The following is a 12,376-nucleotide window of genomic DNA, read 5'->3' as shown; positions in this document are numbered from 1 at the left end:
TGGTGTCTCTGGGGTTTCAGTTGGCCCTATTGTTTGGTGAGGGAAACCATAGTGAACCTCAGAGAGGATTCAGTAGTAATAAAAACAACAGCAACAAGATTCATATTTCCACAGCTCTTTTCTTATTTGGAGCCTCATAACAACCCTGTGAAGCAGACATTGTGATCCTGTTTTACAAAGGAGGAAACTAAGCCTCAAAGAGGTTAAGTATTCCCAAAGTCGTATAGCTAGAAGGTGGAGTAAAATTGCTGACATAAGATAATCAGATTGCACAAGGAACCTCTAAATCTAACTTTTTTTTTTTTTGAGACGGAGTCTTGCTCTGTCGCCCAGGCTGGAGTGCAGTGGCCGGATCTTGGCTCACTGCAAGCTCCGCCTCCTGGGTTCACGCCATTCTCCTGCCTCAACCTCCCTAGTAGCTGGGACTACAGGCGCCTGCCACCTCGCCCGGCTAGTTTTTTTGTATTTTTTAGTAGAGACGGGGTTTCACAGTGTTAGCCAGGATGGTCTCGATCTCCTGACCTCGTGATCCGCCCGTCTCAGCCTCCCAAAGTGCTGGGATTACAGGCTTGAGCCACCGCACCCGGCCTAAATCTAACTTTTAATTCCCACTGGGTTGTGGCATACTCTTTAAATGGTTTTTATGAGTAGTCAGTAAATATAATTATCTCTTAGAATTAGAGAAAATCTGGAAAGGTGGTTGCCTTCTCACCTTTGGAAAGTAATCAGTCATGTTATTGGGAGTGGGCATATGTGTGTGTGGAAATGGGATGGAATCTTGGTATTTGTCTTTTTTTTTTTTTAGACAGGGTCTCACTCTATTATCTGGGCTGAAGAGTGCAGTGGTACAATCATGACTCACTGCAGTCTTGACCTCCTGGATTCAAGGAACCTTCCCATCTTGGCCTCCCACTATGCCTGACTGGCATTTGTCTTACGTACATATCCTAGCCATGTCTTTAGCTTCTACTTGGATAAGCTTTTGATGATTGAGAATTGATTTTGGGGACTGTGTGACGGTATCACAAAGACTATTCTTATTCTTGGTAACCTTTGTCTCAGTCTGCTTTACTTTAAGGGACAGATTGGGAAACTTGTTTCTTCTTCCTTTTTAAAAGAGGAATGAAAAACACAATTGACTGGCACTTCCTCCTCATCAGCAGCCCTGTCTAACTTCAGTTTGACTTAGCTCCCTTTGTTCTTTACAGGGAACACAGTAAAATCTCTTCTCAGGTGGCTGGTAAGAGCATATCAGGAGAGAAGTCCCTTATCCTTTTAAAGCAACAGCAAATTTTTTTTTTTTTTTTTTGAGACGGAGTCTCGCTATCACCCAGGCTGGAGTGCAGTGGCCGGATCTCAGCTCACCGCAAGCTCCGCCTGCCAGGTTCACGCCATTCTTCTGCCTCAGCCTCCCGAGGAGCTGGGACTACAGGCGCCCGCCACGTCGCCCGGCTAGTTTTTTGTATTTTTTAGTAGAGACGGGGTTTCACCGTGTTAGCCAGGATGGTCTCGATCTCCTGACCTCGTGATCCACCCGTCTCGGCCTCCCAAAGTGCTGGGATTACAGGCTTGAGCCACCGCGCCCGGCCTAGCAACAGCAAATATTTTTCTTCAGACGAAAGAGAGATTGTTTTACTCCCTCTGACTTCTTCCCGTCAGTAAAAGCTTTCTCTTGTTTCAGCTTTTAGTGTGTTTAGGTCCCTGGAAATTGATAGACATGTTCTTTGGTAATCCTGATCTTTAGATTTTTGTCTTGATATTGATATTTGTAGCTACTCTTTCCCCTTTCTGAATCCTGTAGGAATCTGAGGTTGCAGCACAGTTTTCTTAGTCATACAGTACTTCTTAGTCATACAGTACTTGTGACCTGTATTTTATTGTTCCTTTTGAGTAACAGGAGGTCAGAAGGTCGGTTTTATTTTTTTTTATTTTTAGGAATTGGAATACTGCTGTTTCTTACACAAGGTGCAAATCATTGGCCAGGCTGGTCTCAAACTCCTGACCTTGTGATCCGTAAGATTTAAATATTACAAAGTGCTGGTTTAAATGTATTTTTTTGAAAGTGCTTTTATATTTCACTGTTAAGACAAAGGACCCTCAAAATGTTTCTTCTGAACTTTTTTATGTTGGGTAAAATAATTGCAGTAGAGGGTTAAGGTAAACTAATAGGAACTGTATTTTTGGCACTTTCCTAGTTAGTAATTAATCACTTATGTGGCAGTTTGACCGAAGGGCAACCCTGGGTTCAGGTCTAGACTTCTGATCCTAATCTGTGAGTTGTCAGGGTTACTAAGGAGATGATTTCCTTCCAGTTAGTTCATCCTTAGCTTATTCAGGAGGTTGGCCTGAAAATGTTGATATTTTCAGTACATATTTTTGCACTAATAAGTGATGAGAGCTGTATCATGAGGATACAGGCTAGAATTTGTTTCTTTGTCACTCCTTAGGTAACTCTGTGCTGTGTAGGACTAGGAACTTGGTGGGTGTTTTTGTTTTTGAGATGGAGTCTCACTCTGTCACCCAGGCTGGAGTTCAATGGTGCGGTCTTGGCTTACTGCAGCGTCTGCCTTCCAGGTCCAAGCGATTCTCCCACCTTGGCCTACCAAGTAGCTGGGACTACAGGTGTGAGCCATCATGCCTGGCTAATTTTTATGTTTTTAGTAGAGATGGGGTTTCACTATGTTGGCCAGGCTGGTCTCAAACTCCTGACCTTGTGATCTGCCCGCCTTGGCCTCCCAAGGTGCTGGGATTACAGGTGTGAGCCACCGCACCTGGCCAAACTTGGTGTTTTCTTACTGTGAAATCTTTCTGACTTTTACGTCTTAGTACTCCAGTGAGAGAACTTCAACACAGGCTGTTAATGTTTATTTTTCTTTCTGTATTTGGATACATCTGGTTGTATACTCTTTAGATTGCAGCCTTTTGTGAAATGTAAAGAGCCAATTATTGCTTGGCTTTTTACAATAAGTAGTTACTACTTAAAAAAAAAATGAATGGTGGCCGGGCATAGTGGCTCACGCCTGTAATCCCAGCACTTTGGGAGGCTGAGGTGGGTGGATCACCTTAGGTCAGGAGTGCGAGACCAGTGTGACCAACATGGTGAAACCCTGTCTCTACTAAAAATACAAAAATTAGCCGGACATGGTGGCAGACGCCTGTAGTCCCAGCTACTCAGGAGGCTGAGACAGGAGAATTGCCTAAACCCAGGAGGCAAAGGTCGCAGTGAGCCAAGATGGTGCCGCTACACTCCAGCCTGGGTGACAGAGTGAGACTCCGTCTCGAAAAAAAAAAAAAAGTGAAAGGTGAGGTTTGGGCTTCTGGTAATAATTCTTAAAATTAAAAAGTGAAAAAAAATAGAAACTTGCCTATTAAGATTATTAAATCACCAATAATGCCACCACTTAAAGACAACCATGGTTAGTATTTATTGTATTTCTTTTGTGTCCTTTTTCTCCAAATATTTTTTTTTTTTTTTTTTTTTTTTTGAGATGGAGAATCACTCTGTCACCCAGGCTGGAGTGCAGTGATGCGATCCCACCACCACGCCCGGCTAATTTTTTGTATTTTTAGTAGAGACAGGATTTCACCATGTTAGCCAGTATGGTCTCGATCTCCTTACCTTGTGATCCACCAACCTCGGCCTCCTAAAGTGCTGGGATTACAGGCATGAGCCACTGTGCCCAGCTCTCCAAATATTTTTTAAACAAAGTTGGGATTATACTGCATATAGAATTTTGCGTTCTTTTTTCACTTAACATGTACTTACTGCATAATTTAATTTTTTTTTTTTTTTTTTTTTTGGAGACAGAGTCTCACTCTATTGCCCAGGCTAGAGTGCAATGGCATGATTTCAGCTCACTGCAACCTCTGCCTCCCTGGTTCAAGTGATTCTCCTTCCTCAGCCCCCTGAGTGACTGGGATTACAGGCGCGTACCATCACGCCTGGCTAATTTTTGTATTTTTAGTAGAGACGAGGTTTCACCATGTTGGTCAGGATGGTCTCAATCTCTTGACCTCGTAATCCACCCACCTCAGCCTCCCAAAGTGCTGGGATTACAGGCTTGAGCCACTGCACCGAGCATTTTGTTTGTTTGTTTTTTGAGATGGAGTTTCACTCTGTCACTCAGGCTGGAGTGTAGTGGCGCCGTCTAGGCTCACTGCAACCTCAGCCTCCTGGGTTCAAGCATTTCTCGTGCCTCAGCCTCCTGAGTAGCTGGGATTACAGGTGTGCACCACCATGCCCGACTAATTTTTGTATTTTCAGTAGAGATGGGGTTTCTCCATGTTGGCCAGGCTGATATTGAACTCCTGACCTCAAGTGATCTGCCTGCCTTGATCTCCCAAAGTACTGGGATTATAGGCGTGAGCCACCAGTGCCTGGCTTCATGTAGTATTTTATTTTTGATTAATTACTTTGTTAATTTTTTTTTTTTTTTTTTTGGAGATGGAGTTTCACTCTGGCACCCAGGCTAGAGTGCAGTGGTGTGATCTTGGCTCACTGCAACCTCCACCTCCCGGGTTCAAGCAATTCTCCAGCCTCAGCCTCCTGAGTAGCTGGGATTACAGGTGCCTACCACCATGCCGGGCTAATTTTTGTATTTTTAGTAGAGATGGGGTTTCACCATTTTGGCCAGCCTGGCCTCGAACTCCTGACCTCAGGTGATCTGCCCGCCTCGGTCTCCCAAAGTGCTGAGATTACAGGTATGAGCCACTGCACTCCAGCCTGGGCGACAGAGCGAGACTCCGTCTCAAAAAAAAAATAATAATAATTTTAAAAGTTAGCTACTCTGGAGGCTGAGGCAGGAGGATTGCTTGAGCCCAGCACTTTGAGGCTGCAGTGAGCCATGATTGCACCATCGCACTCCAGTCTGGGTGATAGAGTGATACCCTGTTTCTGGAAAAAAAAAAAAAAAAAACCAACTACAAACTAACATTCCATTTCAAAAACACTGACAGGTATTACATCCATTTTTGTTTCCATTTATCTAGTCCCTCCGGTCCCCAGTGCATTACCATTAGTTTTTCTTCTTATTCAAAAGTAGCTTTACTCAATATATTGTTTTGTACCTTGCTTTTTTTCCTCTCTCGACAATATATTTTGTACATCTATTCTTATCAGTAGCCAGAGAATCTTCCTTGTCATAGATTAGTCATCCAGTACCCTTTAGATGGACAGCTGGGTTGTCCTCAGTTTTTGCTGTTGTAAACAATAAGACAGAATTAGTAGCTCGTCTGCACCAATTTTTAAGGGAAATTTATTATTTGTACAAGAAAGCCAGATAATACATGTAGAAATAATGATAGAATTAGAAAATCAATATTTTCAGCATCTCCCCCCATTAAAAAAGTACAAGAGAGAATCATTAATGAATGTTAAACCATTAAGTAAAAAGTTAAGAAGGAATAGTATATTTACATGATGCCAAATAATAGCCACAGATTACTAACTGTAAAGAGGGAGATACTCCTTTACAAAGAGAGGTCTGGCTGTTAACAACCTCAACCAAGTAATCGTATTTCAACAAATGATCCCTAATGATTGTACAGTCTGAAAATATGTGCCACCCGATGTACTCCACCTTGAGGTATATAGGCACATCAACTGTGATGCACTGTCACCAAAAACATGTAAACTAATGAAGATTTTAGACCTAACCTATTGTTTACAGGAAATAAAGGTATAGAGAGGAAGCTAAATGCTACTATGAGGAAGCAATCAGTTGAGTCTAGGATGTAAGGCATTCTAACAAGTCAACTGTCCTAATCTTTTAGAAAAGCTAGTGTCAGCTGGGTACAGTAGCTCAGGCCTGTAATCCCAGCACTTTGTGAGGCCGAGGCGGGTGGATCACCTGAGGTCAGGAGTTCATGTCCAGCCTGGCCAACATGGCAAAACCTGGTGTCTACTAAAAATACAAAAATTAGCTGGGCGTGGTGGCAGGTGCCTGTAATCTCAGCTACTTGGGAGGCTGAGGCAGGAGAATTGCTTCAACCCAGGAGGCAGAGGTTGCAGTGAGCCGAGATTGCACTGTTACACTCCAACTTGGGCCACAAAGTGAGACTGTGTCCCCCGCCCCCCCCAAAAAAGCTAGTGTCACAAATGAAAACATAAAACGTGGAGACCATTCTAGGATAAAGGAGACTAAAGAGACATAAACGTCCAAAGTCATTGCTTGAGTTTTGATTAGATTCTGGATTTTTTTTTAAGTCAACCGTAAATGAAATTTTTTTTGGCAATTGGGAAAATTCGAACAAGAACTGAAGTATTCGATGATAATTGGTATAGTAATGTTATTGTGGTTATGAGGCAGAACGTCCTTCTTCCTAGGAGGTGCATAGTGAAGTAAATATGCGGGGTTAAAGTGTCTTGATACCTACTGAAATAATTCCAAAATTATACAACAAAACAAAACAAAAAACAACTTTGATATAGCCATATCTCTATCCATGGAGCTAGATGAGGCAAATTTGGCAAAATATTAACAATTATTGAGTCTAGGTGGAGAATAGTGTATGTTTATTGTACTATTTTTTCAACTTTCCTATTTTTTGAAAACATTCATAGTGGAGTTGGAAGAAACATTTATGCCACAATGGATAATATTGTACATATGTAGATATTCTTTTGAAAGACCATTTTATCAGGCTACGTAGTCCAGTATATAGACCACAATTTGTTCTTCAATCATTGCACTTGTGTGTACTGTTCTGCTAGTTGCCATTTTAGTAGAATTTTAATTTGTGATGAAGTTTTCTCTTTGTACATCTTGTGGTAGATGAGAAAAAGAACCTGATTTTTTTTTTTTTTTTCCTTCCCTTTCCTTCTCTGTCCTCTACCCTGGATCTTTAGTGGAGAGGAGAAAATGAGTGAGGAAGATACTCCCAAATAATCTTTTTTTTTTTTTTGAGATTGAGTCTCGCTCTGTCACCCAGGCACTGGAATGCAGTGGCACTATTTCAGGTCTCTACAACCTCTGCCTCCTGGGTTCAAGCAATTCTCCTGCCTCAGTCTGATGAGTAGCTGGGTTTACAGGTGCTTGCCACCACACCCGGCTAATTTTTGTATTTTAGTAGAGATGGGGTTTCACCATGTTGGCCAGGCTGTCTCAAACTCCTGACCTCAAGGAATCCACCCTCCTTGGCCTCCCAAAGTTCAGGGATTACAGGCGTGAGCCACTGTGCCTGGCCTGATCCTTTCTTTAGATATAAGGTTGAGCTATGGAGAATATGAGAATATGAAATATTTTTGGAAGAAAAATTCTGGGAGAAGGGTCTTTTTTGAGAAAGTGTCATTAAATAGGAAAAGAATAATTTGCTTTTTGAGCTAGAATTATATTTGCAATGGAAAGCTTGTTGTTGCAGAATAGTCGTTCTTTGACATTATTCTTTATTCCTTAGATTTCCATGAAGACAATTTACAAGGACCTGTATGGCCTCATTTTAGCTTCTTCAGTGTGTTGGAGCTGTTACTTGCTCCTTCATTTCCTGGGCCTGGTGTGACAGTGGCTACTGAGCACCATGAAGGTTGTCCCAGAAAAGAATGCTGTCCGGATACTCTGGGGGCGAGAACGGGGTGCTCGGGCCATGGGAGCTCAGCGGCTTCTGCAGGAGCTGGTGGAAGATAAAACCCGGTGGATGAAATGGGAGGGCAAGGTAAGGAAAATGGCTATATTTCACATAGGATTTGTGCTGGTGATGGTAGAATGAGATCTTAGAATGGGTTAACAGTAGAGTTGGGATATATTTATCTTGTGTGGGAGAGTTGACATATCTGACTTAGGGAGTTGTTTGTAAATTTGAAAGAATTAATGTGCTAGAAATATCTTTTTCCTTTAGAGCTAGACAGTTTTCCTGAAGGTAATTTAGGTTTATCTCTCTCAATTTGTAGCTTGATCATTGTCTCCAGTTTTTAAGCCTACACTGTGAATACTAATCTAGAATGGTTAATGTGCTTTTGAGATAGGGTGAACCATAGTCTATAAAATACATAGTCTATGTATTTTAACTTTTTTTTTTTTTGTCTCCCAGAGAGTAGAACTGCCGGATAGTCCACGCTCTACCTTCTTATTGGCCTTCAGCCCAGACAGGTACTTAGTAATTATCTGTAACTTAACCTTAAGATTTGTGATAACAGTGCTTTCTGTATATTTGGCCTGGCTTGATCTTCCAAGTCAGTCCCTAAAGGCTCTCTGAAGTACTTTGTGAACAGTGCTTTGGCCACGTGTCAGAAAGGGAAAGAAAGTAGATGAGCAGTGCTAACCTGAAAAATCATGAGAACAAGCAAAGGAAACAGAGGATCAAAACTTGGAAAGTTTCTCAATAGCAATCATTTGCCTATGTGATATAGCTCACCAGTGGCATGATGGTTATTCCAGTGGGAAAAAATATTTTCTGAATGTGGCATGTGTCATTTGGGGATAGTGTGGACAAGCCAAAAGCCTTTAAAGATCAGAATATTTCTGTTTGTAGATATATTTTTGCCTTATATCTAGATATATGTTTGCCTAACGTACAAAGCTTAGGTTCTTTCATGTTGGGATCGGCAGGTAGCATCACTATTCTGTGTTGTCCAAAGTTGATAAGGTTGGTTACCCTTCCACATGCTTCTGAATTAGTTTTACTCTTTGATTTTCTAGGACTCTCTTAGCCTCCACCCATGTGAATCATAATATCTATATTACGGAGGTGAAGACTGGCAAGTGTGTTCATTCCTTGATTGGACACCGCCGTACTCCATGGTGTGTCACTTTTCATCCCACCATCTCAGGCCTTATTGCTTCTGGCTGCCTAGATGGGGAGGTTAGGATTTGGGATTTACACGTGAGTATTTCCTTAAGATACCCTTTTCTTTTGGTTTTCTGTTTTTTTTTTTTTTTTTTTTTTTTGAGATGGAGTCTCACTCTGTCGCCCAGGCTGGAATGCAGTGGCACGATCTCGGCTCACTACAACCTCCATCTCCCAGGTTCAAGTGATACTTCTGCTTCAGCCTCCCAAGTAGCTGGGATTACAGGCATGTGCCATCATGCCTGGCTAATTTTTGTATTTTTGGTAGAGACGGAGTTTCACTATGTCGGCCAGGCTGGTCTCAAACTCCTGACCTCAAGTGGTCCGCCTGCCTCAGCCTCCCAAAGTGCTGGGATTGCAAGCATGAGCCACCATGCCCAGCCTCTTTTGGTATTCTAAATGCAGAGGCTTGTTTACCATTGAGTTTTTAATTCTGGAAGAGCCTAGCCGGGTTCTTAGGACTACATCTGAATATATTGTGGTAGACATTGCCCACTTAATTAATAGGAAGTCTAATTCCCTGTCTTCCATTCCTTTTTGTTTTTATTTTTTGCAATAGTTTAAGCATGCCCTGAGATTGCCTTCCATTCTAAGATGAACATCCGCTTTTGCTTCCTTTGGCCCATTGTGACATAGTATAGGAGAATCTAAGATATGTTCAGGATGGATTTCTGTTGTGTAAGGGCAAAGATTGTCCTGTACTCTGATCATGATCATCAAAGCAAGATCCTCTTTGTCCTAGTAACTGGCTAGCAGGTTGTCTTGCACCATGTTGTACACCAAGCTTGAGTTTTTCTCAGGCTTTAGATATAGGAACTGTGGGCTGGGCGCAGTGGCTCACGCCTGTAATCCTAGCACTTTGGGAGACCAAGGCAGGAGGATTGCTTGAGTTCAGGAGTTCGAGACCAGCCTGGGCAGGATATTATACCAAAAATATTATACACAAAATTATACAAAATTAGCCAAGTATGGTGCCATGTGCCTGTGGTCCCAGCTACTTGGGAGGCTGAGGTGCGAGGAGTGCTTGAACCTAGGAGGCAGAGGTTGCAGTGCCCTGAGATTGTGCCACTGTACTCCAGTCTGGGTAATAGAATGAAACCCCCTGTCAAAAAAAAAAAAAGAAAAAAAGAAATAGGAACTGTGTATATATGCTTATTGCTTATAGATTGTGAATAATTTGAAGAACTGAGCTGATTATATAGTATTTGTCTGATAAATTAGTGGCACTGCCAGATCACTGATCTTCTACATCTTTTTATAAGGATATATTTAAAGTAGTCCCTAGACGTAGTCATTTTACCTTAAATGGACCTTTCTTGAAATTGACTTCCCAGTGTGCTGGTAGCTTGTAACCTGAGAATATCTGGAATTGGTTTGTTCACAGGGTGGCAGTGAAAGCTGGTTCACAGATAGCAACAATGCCATTGCCTCCCTGGCCTTCCACCCTACGGCTCAGCTCCTGCTGATTGCCACTGCCAATGAGATCCACTTCTGGGACTGGAGTCGACGGGAACCCTTTGCTGTGGTGAAGACAGCTAGTGAGATGGAACGGGTCCGGTGAGTGCGCTGCCCCATCAGCATTGTCTGGCACAGGACTGACATGATAGAGAACATTCTGCCAGCTGTCACTTTGGAAGACAGGTTGTTATCCCCGCTCAGGGCAAGTTGTCATCCTCACAGCTTCTCCTATTTTTTTTTTGAGGCAGGGTCTCACTCTGTCACCCAGGGTGGAGTGCAGTGGTGCAATCTCGTCTCACTGCGACCTCTACCTCCTGGCTTCAAGCTATTCTTGTGCCTCAGCCTGCTAAGTAGCTGGGATTGCAGGCGCCCACCACCACACCCGGCTCATTATTTTGTATTTTTAGTAGACACAGGGTTTCACCATATTGTCCAGGATGGTCTTGAACTCCTGGCCTCAAGTAATCTGCCCACCTTAGCCTCCCAAAGTGCTGTGATTACAGGCGTGAGCCACCGTGCCCACCCCCGCCCTTTTTTTTTTTTATTTTATTAAAGAGACAGGGTCTTGCTCTGTTACCCAGGCTGGAGTACAGTTGTGTAGTCATGACCTCATGGGCCCAAGTTACTGCGCCTTGACCTCATGGGCCCAAGCAATCCTCCCACTTCAGTCTTGTGAGTATCTGGGACTACAGGTGTGTGCAGCCACTCTCAGCTAATTTTTAAATTTTTTTGTAGAGACGGGGGTCTCACTGTGTTGCTCAGGCTAGTCTCGAACTCCTGGCCTTCAGTGATCCTCCTGCTTTGGCCTCCCAGAGTGTTGGGATTATAGGTGTGAGCCACTGCACCTGGCTGCCTCCTACTTTCTAAACAGTTGACTAATCAGCTGGGAGACATTCATTTTGTTCATTTCAGCTTTCCCTTATTGGCCTCCTCTTCTGATCTTTGGAGACCAGGGTCATTAGACTCTCTTTTAGTTTCAAAGCTAACTGTGTTTTGGATAGTCTTTCTTTGGGAAAACCTGAAACAAGTTTGGGTGGTATTTTAGATACCTCGTTGGGTTGTCTGTGTATATCAAACTGGAAGATGGAGATGTAAGCATGTAATTGACATTTATTTAGTCCTCAAGATCAAAACATATTGCCTGTATTAAAGATGATGCATTGTGTTTCTTTGGTCCTCTTGGATTTGCAGTCAAATACAGGCCAATTTTCTGGTTTCAGCTATGTCATTTAATGCTGGGTCTGTTCGTTGCCACCAAGATTCATGCTTCTTGCTGGTGTAGCTGCCGTATGAGGGAAGAACTGATTCTGTGGCAGAGTATGAGAGCATTTTATATGGTTAGGATGAGCTCTTGTATTTGAGCAAAGATGTGCTTAATGTAGCTGTTTCCTGGGATGGAAACCCTAGGTGTTTTTCATGTGAAATCGTTATTTTTGTGATACATATTCCTTTACTCTGGCAAGAAGTATTGAGTGTTGTTATTTTAATCTCTTTGAAAGTTTTGAAAGTCTTGAATGAAGTGGATACCTGAGTGATACCAGTTATCAGTAATGATTGCTATAAATTTGAACACAAGTTTTCTCTTCTCAGTTAACATAATCTCTCTATGCGTGTCTTTGTCTCTTCTGTGATTTCAGTCTGGTGAGATTTGATCCACTTGGACACTACTTACTCACAGCAATTGTTAACCCCTCTAATCAACAGGTAAGTTAGTCCAGCAGTTCCAATTCCAGCTAAACTGTGAGTTCTTTTCCTAACTAGTATTCCAATTCTGATTATATTGGATTTTAATTCTCAATACCCAAGTCTTTCTTTCCAGTCAAGATTTAAAGCTAGCTTCAGATTGTATATTCAGGGTTATAGTCATAATCTTGACAGGAGAGTCGATTCTGAAACTCTCCAGTGATCGCCTCATTAGAAGTAACCCTTATCATCACTAGACAGTGTTGGATAGCTTGTCACTCATGTGCCTCTGGCTGGTTGACATTTTGCTTCCCCTCACTGCTTCCATGTCATGGAGAGATGTCTTTTGTAAGACAATTGGTTTGTCAGCTGCACTCATTCAGATATGCTGCTGATTGGGAGTGGAAAATTTAATACCATGTGATTATTTTGAATCTGAGGCCAGTTGTCAATG

At 42.4% G+C, this 12,376-nt stretch overlaps 1 protein-coding gene across 9 annotated transcripts in view; it reads left to right on the top strand.

Annotated features, from left to right (window-relative positions):
• The window catches only part of AMBRA1 (autophagy and beclin 1 regulator 1), a 201,678-nt gene that overhangs the window by 36,044 nt on the left and 153,258 nt on the right, over nt 1-12,376 (top strand). For all 9 annotated transcript variants that reach the window (XM_030918157.1, XM_010371070.2, XM_030918156.1 and 6 more), the window contains exons 2-6: nt 7,396-7,650; nt 8,026-8,084; nt 8,634-8,817; nt 10,166-10,338; nt 11,877-11,943. In XM_030918157.1, the coding sequence (XP_030774017.1) occupies nt 7,516-7,650; nt 8,026-8,084; nt 8,634-8,817; nt 10,166-10,338; nt 11,877-11,943 (618 nt within the window). In that variant the 5' untranslated portion in view covers nt 7,396-7,515. The remainder of the gene's footprint in view (nt 1-7,395; nt 7,651-8,025; nt 8,085-8,633; nt 8,818-10,165; nt 10,339-11,876; nt 11,944-12,376) is intronic.

The sequence above is a fragment of the Rhinopithecus roxellana genome, chromosome 15, assembly GCF_007565055.1.
Source record: "Rhinopithecus roxellana isolate Shanxi Qingling chromosome 15, ASM756505v1, whole genome shotgun sequence".
Classification (NCBI taxonomy): domain Eukaryota; kingdom Metazoa; phylum Chordata; class Mammalia; order Primates; family Cercopithecidae; genus Rhinopithecus; species Rhinopithecus roxellana.
This window is presented reverse-complemented; position numbering and strand designations above follow the sequence as displayed.